The sequence below is a fragment of the Paroedura picta genome, chromosome 1, assembly GCF_049243985.1.
Source record: "Paroedura picta isolate Pp20150507F chromosome 1, Ppicta_v3.0, whole genome shotgun sequence".
Taxonomy (NCBI): Eukaryota; Metazoa; Chordata; class Lepidosauria; order Squamata; family Gekkonidae; genus Paroedura; species Paroedura picta.
Window position 1 is genome coordinate 86,218,795 of NC_135369.1, and position 16,198 is coordinate 86,234,992.

General features: G+C 42.7%; 1 protein-coding gene across 2 annotated transcripts in view; it reads right to left on the reverse strand.

Annotated features, from left to right (window-relative positions):
- Positions 1 to 1,242: 1,242 nt before the first annotated feature.
- The window catches only part of TSNAX (translin associated factor X), a 28,972-nt gene continuing 14,016 nt past the window's right edge, over positions 1,243 to 16,198 (reverse strand). For both annotated transcript variants that reach the window (XM_077346362.1, XM_077346371.1), the window contains exons 5-6: positions 5,224 to 5,351; positions 1,243 to 3,423 (exon numbers count right to left, since the gene is read on the reverse strand). In XM_077346362.1, coding sequence (XP_077202477.1) covers positions 3,046 to 3,423; positions 5,224 to 5,351 — 506 coding nt within the window. In that variant the 3' untranslated portion in view covers positions 1,243 to 3,045. The remainder of the gene's footprint in view (positions 3,424 to 5,223; positions 5,352 to 16,198) is intronic.

Consider the following 16,198-nt stretch of genomic DNA (forward strand, 5'->3'; position numbering starts at 1 on the left):
ATTCAGGTTAAACTGCCATGTTGACAGTTTGCGATAAATAAGTGGGTTTGGGGTTGCAGTTTGGGCACTCAGTCTCTAAGAGGTTTGCCATCACTGGGCTAGGGTGTCATCAGTATACTGATGACACCCAGCCGTACTTCAATTCTGACAAGACAGAGGCCCTGTGGTTCGGTAGGAAAGGTCCAACTCAGGAAGCGTGTTTACCCAGCCTGGATGGCATGCAGCGTAAGATCTCGCACACTGCCAGGAATTTGAGAGTGATTCTGGAATCCTCCTTTTCTATGGAGGCCCAGGTGACAAAAGTAACCCAGTTGGCATTTTACCATCTTTGCCAAGCAAGGCTACTAGCGCTCTATCTGTCCCAGGATCACCTGGCCAAAGTGATCTATGTGACAGTCATCTCCAGGATAGATTTCTGTAACTCACTCTATGCAGGCCTGCTCGTCCCTGCTCCAGAAATCAACAGCTGGTGCAAATGTAGCTCCTAGGACACCACAGGGGCCCCATATCCAGCCTGTGCTGGGGAGCTGCACTGGTTGCCAATTAAGTACCAGATCAGGTTCAAGGCCGTATGGTATATGGTAAGGCCATATGCGGTCCAGGCCCTGTGTACCTGAGGGACCATCTAACTCATGCCCTGCGAGGGTTGTTGCATTCTGCAACAGCAAATAGACTGGAGGTTCCTGGGCCATGTGAAGTCCACCTGGCCTCAACCAGGGTCAGGGTATTTTCTGCTCTGGCCCTGGCCTAGTAGAATGAGCTCCCGGAACAGCTAAGGGCCCTCCAGGGACTGTCAGAGTTCTGCAGGGTCTGTAAGACAGAGCTCTTCTACCAAGCACTTTGTTGCGGCCAGGTTGGGGGGGATTGTATCTAGAAGGGTATAACTAAGATTACCCTGTAATTTATACCTCTTGGTTGTATGCTTGGGAACAACAAGAAGAGTTGGTTTTTTTAGACCCAAATTTTTTCTACCAGGAGTCTCAAAGCAGCTTACAATCGCCTTCCCTTTCTCTACCACTAATAGGCACCCTATGAGGTAGGTGGGGCTGTGAGAGCTCTTATAGGGCTGCTCTATGAGAATAGCACTATCAGGGCTGTGACAAGGCCAAGGTCACCCAGTTGGCTGTATGTGGAGAAGTGGGGAATAAACCAACCTGGCTTGTCACATTAGAAGACACTGCTGTTTTTAGCCACTACACAAGCTGAATCTTAGCAACAAGCAGAATCCACACATTTCAGAAATTCTCTAGTTCAAATCAATCTCTGAAAGCTTTATTTCTGATTTTTAAAACAAATTCAGTGTATTTCAAGATGGTAAACACCATGCCAAAAGATTCCTCTTACTAAAGCTTAGAAGTAGTGAATACACACAAGACTTGTAAAACAAAATAGATGAAATCTAATATTCAATACAAGAAGGCGTTTTTCACTACTTTTTTGTATAAAAAAGGAATATCAACACAATTTGCTTTATTAAATAACTGAAAACATTCCTTTTTAAACTATTACATGAAAACTATAATTACTCTAAAATGTCTTATCAAACATGTCTGGAAAATGCTTTTTTCTAAGCTATATACAAGCACCCTGAATGTGAAAGGGAAAGTGCTTTGATGTAAAATGGAAATACCTATTGCTTCAGTATTTTTATGTACACACACATTTACTCTTTTATTTTTCCTATTACAAAATTCTCTGGATTAGATCCTAATGTGCCTTCCCTCTGATGGAATGACATTTTAGTGTATGGAAAAGAAGAGAAGGATTTGCCAATACTCTTCCCTACAGACTGCCTTCCTCAATGTTCTTGGGAATTCACAGGCCCACTGGAACAAAATGGAGGGGGGGGGGGGGCAGAAGACTGCACTGGAAGGGGGGAGCCACAAAGTTCTTTGCAATTAGCAGTAGTGTGATTCACACTGCTTAGGATCCAAGCCAGTAAAAGGGGGCATTTTTAATTTGGAAGAAGAGATTCACTGAACATATGACACACACAACTTGTGTTGACAAAATCAGGTTTCTTTTGTCTGAAGCATTTTGCTTTCTAATATATCTATCTTAGTTTTTGATCTTTTAAACATATAATTCTGAACCGTCCGACTGACTTATTTCCAGTCAACCTCATTTCTGCTTCTGAGTATTTAAAAACTTTTTCACGTGTAATCAAATTTTACAGAAAATAACAGAGGATCCTATACTCTATAGGCTGAGGATTGTACATGTGCAGTTTCTGTGTGTAGTTGGAAGCTGGGGCCACTTGCCATTTCCAATCATCTGTACATGGAGCAACTTCAATACACACAGGATCACTGCATGTTAAGCACTTCTGCAATGGAGATGTCCAGTACTGCAGACCATGGATTGGAGCTTAATAGATGTACATTTTACCCATAACTGAAATAATTTGTTTCTGTTGCAAATATAAACAAACTCTACTACTGCAGTGGCTCTAGTCTCCCCCCCCCTTTTTTTTTTGGCTTGGCTACCTGCTTAGGATTTTCAATATAAATGAAGAATCCCAGAATAAGAAAGTAATGAGTGAGCTTGCTTTCTGACTCTTGAAAGTATTTCCCCCTAAACAAAAAATGTTTCCTCATTTTCATTAATGTCTTTGAATTAGCACATCGGGACCTAATACCACAACTGCCTCTCTCTCCCACATCCCACACATGGACCACTTAACAAGAGAGAAAAAGAGAAATATGACAACATACATTGCATGCTGCCTACTAGAGGACTGGCTGCAATGACTAAAGTATGCTGCAGGGGGCCCACAATACTAAAATACAGTCATATTTAAAATGTCAACAGTGATATTTGTGACTACAAATCTCTCACTGAACCATCAGCCTGATAAGACTTGTTCATTCTTATGCAAGAACAGTTTTGGGATACATATTATTCTGTTTCTTCAGCTGATGCTAAAACATTACCAAGTTTTAAAGAACATACTGCTAAGACTTCTAGCAAGCAGGTCTTAATTATTGCAAGTCTTTGTTCTGTCTTTATAGTTGTTTCTCTTTTGGTCATGTGGTTCCTGTTCCTTTACGGAAGCCCATCCTCTTGCTCAATGATTTCTGTTTTGGTGGAAAAAACATCTGCTAGCATATGTTTGGGTATCTCAGACCCCCTGACTTTCAGTGCGTAGCATGCATTCTCCACTTTGGCCAGACTCTGCTTCAAGGTGTAGAGTTTTTTAGAAACTTCATATGGTCCAGTGTTGCCAATGTATGAAAAGCCATCATATATCTGACGCAGGAACTGGCTCAACTCAAACGGAGTATCTATGTCACCGTTGCCAACACTGTTGATACACATCCGCATCAGCTCTCCAGTTAGGTCAGCCACTCCCAGGAGGTAATCTACAGGAGTCACCTTCAGGCTCCAAACATGGCTTTGTGTATTGAGGCAATCAGAGGCAGGCTAGCAACAAATAGAGAACAAAGCTTAACTTAGAACACAGGGATATTCGGGAAAGGCAAGGAAAGCAAATTCAGGAATGAGTAGCTTGAAATGTAATATGGGTAGCAATAAGGCTGCACTGATTACAGGTGTAAATTGGAAATCGTTTTCCTGTTTTTACTTTGTGTTTTCCGTGAGCAGCAACAACTTTATTTTCATTGCATACCAAACTCTACTAAAATTTCCTGCTATATATAGGTGAAATATAGGAAAGGCTTCTGGATTCACTGGAATTTACTTTGCAACTTGAAAAACATTTGATGTACATCTTTCTGAAATTCCCAAAAGAATTGGGTCAATTGTAGACAAGCATATATAGTCCTTCCCATGAAAATGTAAAAGCAGCCCTGCTGGATCAGACTCAATAGCCATCTAGATCTATCCAGCTTCCAACAGTGGCTGTTGGTCATATGCTACTGGGAAGGCTACAAAGAGGGAATGAAAGCAACAGCCCCAAGCCTGTTGTTTACTTTCCTCACAACTAATATTCAGAGGCATATTTCCTCTCACTCTGGAAGTTCTACCTGCTATCATGGCTAACTGCTATTAATAGACCTATCCTATAAATCTGTCTAATCTCTTTCTAAAGTCATCTAAGACTCCATTATGCATTGTGTGAAAAAAAAAATACTTTGTCCTGGATCTACCTGTGCTCCTGCTTTCATGGGTACAGCTCTGAGTACATGCCATGCTAAAATAGTACATTATTCCTCTAGGAAAGGTGAAGCCTATGTGCACTTTGAATAAAGGGGGGGGGACACAGATATGAACAGAGGCTCTCCTTCCACACCCACTAAAAATCTGTGTTCATGCCCCACTCCATCCACCAGCTTGTGATATTTTACCAGGCTTCCAAGCCTATTTTCATAGGCTAGGGGCTAGAAGCTTGCTAAATTTTAGAATTCTGAATGATGATTACGTGGATGCTTAGAAATATCTAGTTCTGTGTTCGGTAATCTAAGAAACTATCTATATAGACCTTAATCCAAGATGGACCCAAAATAAAGGAAATCTTCTGGGCAACCCCCCAAAGTGCAATCGTGCCTGGAAAGAAACTTGGAGGGTTAAGATAATCAGATATTTAACCCCTGAAAAAAGCTAAGGATATGAGTGACTTGAACACTGCTTTGTCTTTCCTTTCTTCCACAAGATCCCAGAAGAGTGGTCAGAAGACATGACTCATAAAGTAATGCTTTGCCAGTATGGGAGCCTCAAGGGAAAAGGTTATCAGCTGCTTTATGGTAGGGTGGGTCCACACCCTGGGCTGCCACCTTCTTGGAAGTACATCTTATCAACCAATCTTTTGTTGCTCCTTATAATGCCTGTTTTAAGAAAGGAAAGCTAAAGTCGAGAGATTGGTCTTTGTGCACAAGCTGCTATATGATACTCAGAATCAAATGAGATTTGAATCCAGATTTCCCCCATTTCATTTCAAAACTGTATTCACTGTGGTTAATTTATCAAGACAGCACTGAAGAGGGGGCCTTTAGTGGCTTGTTGCTTCTAAGATAGTACCCACAAAGATTTGAACCAAAAAGAAAGTGCCATTTTAGCTAACTGAACTTTATCATTTTACATAACTGAACTCAAAATAAATAGATTATATATGACTAAACAGCTATACAAGATATGTTTTATATATGCGGGGGGTAAGAGAATAAAAATGTTCTAAATAATAGAATATCAAATAATGGACATATTTTATGTTAAACAACCCTAGTAAGTATACTGCAAATCATTAACATCAATAAATATCCTTACCTCCTTTGTTTCTTCTTCTTTGTCTTCAGCTGCAAATATAAGCTGCTTATTGATTTCTTCTATGCTAACTAATGTTCGGGTTTTGATAAAATACTGGAATGAGACTGCTTCTACATATTCCTGAAGTCCTGATTGAAAGGAAAAGTAAAACACTTTATTATTGCACTGATTCATAATAAAAGACAGTGGTTATTCCTGTATGCATCTGGGTTTTTTATAATCCAGCCCTGGAGTTTCCAATCTTGACAATAGAATCAGAGATTGACAATGTTCACCATCCCCCCCCCCCCCCACACACACACACAAACACTGCATTGATCCCATATGGCAAAAGGAAAACAGGGCTGTGCACACAGGCAATGTAGATTCCTTTGAAGCTTTCAGTGAGAATACTTATTTCAGTGAGAATACTTATGTTTCAAATTGCAACTTCAAATGGTTGAGTCCAGACTGTCTTTGCTGAACTACCGTCTTTATTCATGTTTGTCAACACATTGCATATAAATGTGTGTACATTTTGACTATATTGACATTTAACATTCTTCTGTGGCTTGCGATTTAATTTTTTTTCTAAAACCCAAAGAAATTTTAATTTTGGGTTTAGCCAAATTTTTGCAGAGAATGACAGCCAAATTTTCGCAGAGAAAACTGATAGGTTCAAGATGATTGTGTGCTTATAGCATATAATGATGTCCTCGTTTAATAAAACCTATTCCTCCATATTTTGGGTGAAAGGTGTTGGATGTCAGTCCAACAGAAATCAAAGGAATATTGTTCCATGAAATGGTTTAGTTCAGTGGTCCCCAACCTTTTTATCACAGAGGACCAGTCAATGCTTGAGGATTTTACTGAGGCCCGGGGGGGGGTAGTCTTTTGCTGAGGGATATCGCTGCCGTCGCCTGAGCCCCTGCTCCACTTGCTTTCCCGCCGGTGCCCCTGACTTCCCACCACCTGCTGGGGGCGCTGCCAGCATCAGCTGCTCAGTGCCATGCCGAAGGGGAGCCACAGCCATGGCAGCCACTGAAGAGCACCAAAGGTGAGCCGGCGGTAGAGTGGCAGGGCAGCCCCCGAGGCAGCAGCCAGGGAGAAGGATGAGGAGGAGCCGCGGCCGGGTACCGACTGATCTCCGGACCGGTACCAGTCTCCGGACCAGGGGTTGGGGACCAATTTAGTTGACATAATGGAAAGCCATAGTTTTATTTAATCATGGTTGGTTTATGAAGCCAGGATTTGGCCCACAGACAACCATTAAAAACATAGTTTGCCTCAACAAGCGCTGACTTGAGACCCAAAATAAATGTGACAGCCCCAGGTTCCATCCTGTGCCTGTTGATGTTATTACAAACAATTGTAGTTCTTTAAAAATTGTCACAAGGCCCAGATCTGACCCTGGCCCAGAAGCCTCAGAAGTTCACCCGCCGGGCTTTTTCAAGTGCTAAAAACAGCCAGGGTAGAGGGCTGAAAAGCCACGGGGGGTGGGGGGTCAAGAACTCTCAGGGTCACCAGAAACCTGATCTGGATTGAGGCCTCACACACAAACACAAATTTAAAACAAATACTTGTAAAATAGCACTGGTGATCATGGATAGACCCATAACTTCTGCCATGTTTAGTTTGGTGTTGAAGCTCACTTTATCTCCCAGTTAAAGCTACAGGAACTGTGGGCAAAGCCTAGGCCTTATTTATCTTTAGCAAAACTCCTTATATACATTCATGACTTTTATAGAAACGAGGACTACAAGTGGCAGAACTGGTCTTTTCCATGCTCCCATTGGAAACATAAGTCAAGGATGGTGAGGTTGTTGAGTGGGTGGTGAGAGGATGTAGGGTTAACATTCATTGTCAGGGTGGTTTAACATTTTAAGGTGGGGATTGTTTTACTGTTGACTATGGGATTTTATTGCTGTAACCCACTGCAAGCCAGCATTGCTGGGAGCAGCAGAAGAAATCAAATGAATAAAATAAATAAATGTAGTTAACCCTCTCCTGGTATTTCAATGTCCCATCAAAACCTGGCTGCTCAAGAAGCTGTGTCTTCTGTGGTGGTTGAAACCAGATGTGATGTTTTAATGAATTTTAGCTGTCTTTCAGTTGCCAGTATCAAATTAGGAGTTGTCATCATTCATGCTGGGGTGGGGGCTACTGCTGCCATATCTTGATAAAAACAATGCCTTGGAGAAGAAATAAGCATGATCTGTGGGGTGGTCCAACTATAGCACATGTGATATTGAAGAGTGATAAATGTCAAAAGAATAGGAAGTTTGTCATATAAAAATTCTACTGTGTGGCTAATAGATTATCAACTCCCTTCTGGATCACTGCACATAAAAAACAAAGGTGCTTAATTCTTTCTCTTTTGTAAGTAGGCTTTTCATTATCTCAAACGTGGTATGCAAGCCAGACTGACAAAGAAGGGTTTGAAGTGTGGTTGTACACACCTGCTCTGAATGCCCATGCAGGCACCCCTCTCCCTTCTTTTATTTGAAGATATAATTCAGTCACCTTCAAAAAGGCTGAATGACTGATCACATCACTCGTAGTATTTTTTCACAGCCGTACCGGTCTTGAACCTTTCAAAGCAGAGAAAGTAATACACTGACATAATACTTAAAAGGTCCCTGTGCCCCCAAACACAGAAGTTCAGGATTCCCCATGCAGATTGATAGACACAGAGAATGGGGCCACGTACACAAATCAGCTATTTCTTCTACAGATCTGACAGTGATCCCAGATTTTCAAGGGAGAAGAAGCTAAAGAAGCGTGAACTTTAGATTAAATAACAAAGATTTCACAGTGCTACACTACTAGATCTCAGCTGTCATTTTTATGAAGAGTGGACCGGCAGCCTGTCCATTTCCTGAGACAGGCCCATTATGCACGGTCGCCGAAATGGCGATTTCGGATCACATGGAAAACGCGGAGGGGGAAGACGCGAAGCACACCGGTTATGCACGGGACGGGGCACGACGGCGGCAAAACCCAGAGTAACCGATTATGCACGCGGCGATCCCGGCGCCGCTTCTGGTTGCGCCCCGGTCACCCGGAAGCTGCACTTTCTTCCGCGTTTCGCTAACGCGGCATGCACCGAAGCTGCGGCCGGTTGCAGCCGGCACCGTGCATTATTGGTGATTTTAGTCGCCGCCATTCCACCCCGAATGTGCGTTATTCCCCCCGTGCATGATGGGTCACAGTGGCACTCTGGATGGACAGGGGATCCAATACTACTACCACACCCCTGCATTGCCAGCACTGCAGGCACTTGGGATGAAAAGACTATTAACTGCTGTCATGGCATGAGCCAATCTTTCTGAGGAAGCAGCATTACAGGGGGGAGGGGGTGCAGTTGTTTATTGCTGGCAATGCAGGTGGGCAGTTATGGATGAGTAGGAGACACCACTGCCCTCAACCACCACAGAAGGATGACTGGCAAGCAGGAAGGGGAGAGGACGGAATTCCCTCCCTCACAAGTTCCCTTTTGTGACACTATGTTTTATTTGTAGGAAACAATATGTTTAAAATGGAATACATTACTTTTAGTGTTCTTTTCTGCAAAAGCAGCTTGAAACATGTTTAATTGACCTAAGACCTTGAGATAAGGTATTTTAAATAAGCAGTTACAAGGATGTTTAAATTTTATACTGAAACAGAAGGACATCCGATACTTGCAACAAGTAATCCCAAAGGTTAAAAAAAAAATCATTCCATTCTGCTAGTCCGTCAAACAATACCTTCCATTTTCTATTCTCAGTTTTGGGCTCTATCCCAAAAGGGATTAATTAGGGATCATGTTGCCAATAATAGAGTTGTTTATATGTCTGCTTTTCAGCAATTTATTTTGTTTTTCCTGAGTAAAATGCAACTGAAACATCTCTGCCCAGGCTTCCTCACACAGGCAGATTAGAACAGTAAACTTTCAGAAGGTAGCCATGTTAGTCCACAGGAGAACAGTTAGATAGGAGTTCTGTAGCACCTTGGGGGGGGGAGATAATCAAACCCCCTTTCATAAAATACAAGTTATAATGGAGATCTGAGTCCTTGTATCCCAGTCAGAAATGGGGGGAAGGGGGAATTGCAAAGAAACACCTGGTTGCAGAGGTACAATGTGCATAAAGGTAGAATGCAAACAATTCAGCAATACTGACATTTTGTCTCAAACCAACAAAGCCTTCAAAACTAATCCAGTCACAGTGTTAAGTGATAGTTCTTCTATGGGGTTGACTTACTCCTTTGTCTCTTATCAAATGTATTACTGATTGAACTTTGTTTTGTTTATATACACGGTGAAACAGACACAAAATATATTTTTCATAATAGTTCAAAAATACAAGTCAGAAACAAATATAAAACACCTGGATGCCTTTTGCAAGAAGTTTACTATAAAATAAGAACTGGAAAGGTATTCATTAGGCACTAAGAATGAAGTATCCCCAGATAGTTCAACAACAAATAACCCATAATTCTTTTAAGTAGTGTATTTAATTGCTGAGCTAGCTTTAAAATGCAGTTTCTCCCATATGAGCCAAGTAAATGTACTTTCTTGCAATTCAATGTGGTACACTAGCTGGTTATGCATTTGGAAACAAGAAGCCCAAGTTCAACTCCCTACTTAGTTATGAAACTTGCTGGGAGAACCTGGCTAGGCATTCCCTCTTAACCTAATCTATTTCACACAGTCATTGCAGGATCCCCATACTAAAGCAACCTTCTTTAGAAAAAGGCAGGTTATAGTGATGCAGTACATAAAACTGCTATGTGCCTGCTCCTAAATATACAACAAGCACATTTTTTTGGCCTTCTTCTGAATCCGAAATGCTACCATCTCACTTTACATTGTCCCCAGAACTCATTTCCATTTGTTTTGTCTAATAATTTAAACACTAAAACAAATGTCCCAACATATGAAATTAAAACAACTTCTGGAAGAAACCAGAGGTGAACTAACAGCTGACTGTGAAATATCCACAGACTTCAATGGATCTAAACAAATATTAAGTGCAAGTATTCTCTTCTAAGTACTCAGAATCATATGACACTACAGGGAAGATTCACATTATTACAACTCTGCTCAACAAATAAGTAAATTATGGTACTCATTGCCAGTGAATATTTGTATATAGTCAGCTGTCAAATGGGATCAGACCAATTCTTAGAAGATAGTTCTATCAATGGCTACTGCCCACAATGGGTTAAGGAAGCCTCCACACTCAGAGGCAACAGACCTCTGAACACTAGGAGAAACATGAAGAAAACCTTGGCCTCTCTACCCTGTTTGTTAGCTCTTCAGCATATCTCACTGCCTGCTGTGTAATACAAGTTGCAGAAGTAGATGGAACACTAGGCTGATTCAGCACAGCTACTTTTAAGTACTACATTTACAAATGTAACATTCTTGAAACACAAACACTAAGCAAATCACATGAGTGGAGGTTACAAGATTATCCCAAAGTTTATGGAAGCATATCCAAGTCCTTAATGTGAATGAACAAGTATGTTAGCAGGAAATCTGCACCTTGAAAAGAGACACTGTCCAGACAAAATGGCTAAGGTCTATGATAAGGATTCTAATATTCAAAATGTATTAATCGTTTAGTTAGGAAATTGCTAAGATGACCTGACACAAGCATCTGAAAGAATGAATTCAAAGGACATAAAAACTGATGCTTTAAGACTCCAATTTATCACTGCTGCAGCAGACTAAGACAACCACACCTCTAGAACTGATTTTTCTTATGCAAACTACACCTTTCCTTTGGTCATAATCCCACCCCTTTGGTAGCCATACTTTTCTTTTGTTACATGTTCAAGGGAGCTTTAAAAAATTAAGGTTTATTTTTAACATTTCAGTTGTGTTCAATGTCACTTAAAAATTACCTTGGAGTACCTGATCCACTTAGAGCCTCTTGTGGCGCAGAGTGGTAAGGCAGCGATATGCTGTCTGAAGCTGTCTGCCCATGAGGCTGGGAGTTCGATCCCAGCAGCCGGCTCAAGGTTGACTCAGCCTTCCATCCTTCCAAGGTCGGTAAAATGAGTGCCCAGCTTGCTGGGGGGTAAACGGTAATGACTGGGGAAGGCACTGGCAAGCCACCCCGTATTGAGTCTGCCATGAAAATGCTAGAGGGCATCACCCCAAGGGTCAGACATGACCTGGTGCTTGCACAGGAGATACCTTTACCTTTTTACCTGATCCACTTAGTGTCCTTACATATGTACACACAAGGCCTAGCAGATATCCTTAATCTTACAAGTGTTAGAAATTCTGTACTACAAAACCCATGTTTGCATTAATAGAGACTTCACTGTACTCCGGTCTAGTATGAAGGCTCTGCTGAGTTTCAACCTTATGTTGTTGTAAACATTCCCATCCCAGCATCTTTCGGGTTACTATCTCTCTGCTTGTCCAACTAGCCAGGCAGCAAGCAACTGAAGTGCAAATCCACCCAAAGGGTATGGAGATTCATTTTATCTGAAGTAATCCCAATCCTTCACTCTCTTTTAAATGGGGAGGGATGCTTCTTCAGCAGCTGCCACCAAACTTTGCAATATGCTCCTTTCACTAGTTTGCTGTCAGGAGGACAATCAAATAGGGCAGTTTGGTAACGTGGGCAGATTAAAGCTCACAGGCAGAAATCAAGGCAATTTCTTTATCGTTTAAACCAGGGGTAGTCAAACTGCGGCCCCCAGATGTCCATGGACAACAATGCCCATGAGCCCGTGCCATCATCTGCTGGCAGGGGCTCATGGGAACTGTAGTCCATAGACATCTGGAGGGCCGCAGTTTGACTACCCCTGGTTTAAACGATACAAAGCCTTATTCCACTGTCAACTTGGAGGCATATAGATATAGAAGTGAGGGGGCACGTTCTAAGAAATAAAATCAAAATGGAGAGATACTTCTGTTCTAATTTGGAAAACTAGAGTTACCTGCATTTATTTTCTCCGCAAACTGGTGTATGCAGAGAGGATCCCCCCCCCCCACAAACACATGAACAAATGTATACACAAAGAGAAAAAATCTTCTTTTCAATGTTCCCATCTCTGATTCATTGTAGGTGCCAGGCCAATCTGGACTATGAAACAATTGCTCGAGCCCACTAGAATGTGGAAGCCAACGACTGAATCCGGCTCACATAAGAGGGACTCACTATCTTCCCCACAGGAAGTAAAAGTGTATTGATTTGAGACAGACTGAGATTTTCCAGGCCTAGCTGACTCCATCCTACTGCTTTATCTCTACATGTCAGCCCTTCCTACAATGGCACTGTTTTCCTTGCTCTCATCCACAACAGTAGATATGCTTTCTTGCACAGGATCTCACTATGTGACTGGAGATACCTGCCATACTTGATGGTAGTTCAAGAGGAGGCTATTTGGTATTTAGAATCATAGAATCATAGAATCATGGAGTTGGAAGGGGCCATACAGGCCATCTAGCCCAACTCATGTCTAATAGTAGAGAGCCTCTTGTGGCGCAGAGTGGTAAGGCAGCAGACATGCAGCCTGAAGCTCTGCCCATTTGGCTGGGAGTTCGATCCCAGCAGCTGGCTCAAGGCTGACTCAGCCTTCCATCCTTCCGAGATCGGTAAAATGAGTACCCAGCTTGCTGGGGGGTAAACGGTAATGACTGGGGAAGGCACTGGCAAAGCACCCCATATTGAGTCTGCCATGAAAACGCTAGAGGGCGTCACCCCAAGGGTCAGACATGACTCCGTGCTTGCACAGGGGATACCTTTACCTTTAATAGTAGACATGCATTACAGTGATCATTAAAGTGAATTCAGCACAGGCAAGCTAGTCTCTAAAGCTGCCCCAGAATACCACATGAACTTCCTCATACTGAGTCAGACTATTGGTCTATCAAGGTCTATTCCAACTGGATGCAGTTCTCTACATACTCTATGTCACAGAAGAACAAAAGCAATTTATCTGTGGGTAAATCACACAAAAATATTGCATACACAATCCTTAACAGTGATTACAGTAGTTTCTTCAACAGTTTCATCTGAAAACTCAGTATCTACTTTTAGAACTTTATCTCCACTCTCAGAAACAAAAATATAAACTTTTAAATTTTTTCAGCGACATCTTGTTCTTGTAGTATTTAGCTTTTTAACTTGTGTTCAGTAATCCAATTGTCTTTTTAACAGAAATCTTACCCTTTCCAATTTCCTTTTCTTGCAGAGTATTTTACAGGGACAGATAAATACATTTATCATAATGCCAGAGTATTTCAGAGCTACTGCTGCATTATATTAAAGTTTTATGACAGTATACAAAAATATATGCTTTTGCTGCATTTACTTTATAGCTTCCAAATTATTATTATACATTGGGTTTTTATACTGTGTTTCTCCCATGTTGGGCTCCAGGGGGAAGCCCGTAGGCCATGTGCTCAGACTTTTCCTCTCCCACAAATTCTTTCTTCCAACTCAACCTCCTGTTCATCTGCCAGCCTGGTCTTCCCTCACCCCTCCCTACCCACTTGTTCTTTTCCTCCTTTTCCTTTCATCTCCTGTTTGCTCTCCACTCTAGTTTGACTGTGACACTGATTGCTGGATATCATTTTGGTTTGTTCTTGCAAATCGAAAGTCATCCCTCCCGACCCACAACATCTGCACAGAAACTGCTATTACTGGTTTGTTGTGTTGCCCCCCCCCCCTATATTTGAGCTCAGACAACTGAGAGCATGTGGAGAGAGCTACTGGGGCGTGTTGCTGCTGACCAGGTGAGGCTATTGTGCTGACTGGGTGAGGCGATTGCTGGGTGGTTGCTGGGAGGATTAAAAAGGGCTGCTCCTCGCCAGAGGCGCAAGAGACAAAGGGCTCTTGGCCTGGGGTTCTTGGCCGAGTAATTAGAATCAGTAGATTATATTTCCCCAGTACTTGCACTGCCTAGAACTTACAATGGACCTCCAGGACACTCATCCCATCATCTGCGGTGAGTGTGACATGATTGCCTTCCTCCCAGAAGACAAGATGGACTACATCTGCCCCAAGTGTAAACTGGTAAGACTTTTGGAGGAAAGGATTAGGGGATTAGAAGACAGTATTATTACTCTGACCCAAAGAAAGAAAGGGGAGGAGTTCATAGACCACAGCCGTGCAACTCGGAATAAAGAGGATACAACCAGTCCTGAAGAGGATAAGGAGATTGACCTCACTACGGAGCCTCTGCAGACAGTTCGGGAACAGACTCAACGGCGTAGAGCGCGACGGTTCTTGGGGCCTTTGCAGCTCCAGAATAGATTTCAGGCCCTTGCAGAGGAGGTGCAAGGGTCAACAAGGGAAGAGGTCCCAAAACAAAGTCTAAGACAAAGTGAAGAGGCCACGGGGATATAATGAAATGGAGCTGAGAAAAAAAAAAAAAAAGGAGAGTACTGGTAATTGGAGACTCCCTGCTAAAAGGAATGGATCGCCATGTGGCTGGGCCCGACCCCCTTATCCGAGAAGTATGTTGCTTGCCAGGGGCAAAAATTAAAGACGTTTCAGAATGGCTGCCCAAACTACTCAAATCTACGGATCGCTACCCATTTGTGATGGTCCATGTGGGAACGAATGACATGTCCCTGAATACCATCGCTCCTATTAAAAAAGACTATCAAGATCTGGGGAGGAAGCTCAAGCAAATGGGGGCACAAGTGGTATTCTCTTCAATCTTGCCTGTCAAGGGAAGAGGAATGCATCGGGAGAGGAAGATAATGGAGATGAATCAGTGGCTGCGTAGTTGGTGCCGGCAGGAGAGATTTGGTTTCTGGGACCATGGGATAGGCTTTCTTGAGGAAGGCCTACTAGCACCTGACGGACTGCACTTATCAAAGCTGGGGAAGAATGTGTTTGGCAGGAACCTGGGGAGATTCATCAGGAGAGCTTTAAACTGAAGCCACAAGGGGAAGGAGACGATCAACATAGGGAGTGTAAGGAAGGAGAACGATCGGGGGCAGCCCAACTGGCAAGGCCAGCTCATAGGGAACCAAAAGTAAAAGGATTCAGATGTCTTTATACTAACGCCCGAAGCATGGGCAATAAAGAAGGAAAAGCTGGAACTTCTCATGCTGATGGAAAGGTATGATCTAGTAGGCATTACAGAAACTTGGTGGAATGATTCTCATGACTGGAATGTAATGGTGGATGGATATGAACTGTTCAGAAAAAACAGAATAGATCGAAGAGGTGGAGGAGTGGCACTGTATGTGAGGAAAGGGCTTACCTGTCAGGAAATTCTAGTGAAGGAGAGCATATCTACAGTGGAAAGCATCTGGGTGAAGATAAGCAAGGGGAAAACAAACAGTGTGGGGGTTGGTGTTTGCTACCGACTGCCTGACCAATGAGAGGATGTGGATGCTGCACTTTGTGAGCAGCTTGAGAAAATATCCAAGCGGTAGGACCTTGTCATCATGGGTGACTTCAATTTCCCAGATGTGTGCTGGGAAACAAACTCTGCGAAGTGTCCTCAGTCATGCAACATTCTGACCTGCCTGGCTGACAATTGCATTTATCAAATGGTGGACAAACCCACAAGAGGTTCTGCCATACTGGACCTAATACTGACCAACAGGCAAGAGTTGGTGGATGAGGTAAAGGAGCTGGGGACCCTAGGGGGAAGTGACCATGTCCTCATAGAATTCCTTTTGAGATGGGGAGGCAAGGAAGCTTGTAGCCAGACGCGGATGTTGAATTTTCGTAGGGCAAACTTTAATAAACTCAGAGACATGATGAGTGTCATACCATGGACGAGAATGCTGGAAGGGAAGGGAGCATGTGAAAGGTGGGCACTACTCAAACAAGAGATATTGCATGCTCAATCAATGACTATCCCAGAAAGACGAAAACACTACAGGAGCTCTAAGAAGCCTATTTGGATGAATAGAGAACTTCAAGAAGAACTAAGAAAGAAAAGGGAAATGTTCAGGAAATGGAGGGAAGGACAGAGCTCTAAAGAAGAGTACCTACGGGTTACAAGGCAGTGTAGATCAATCATC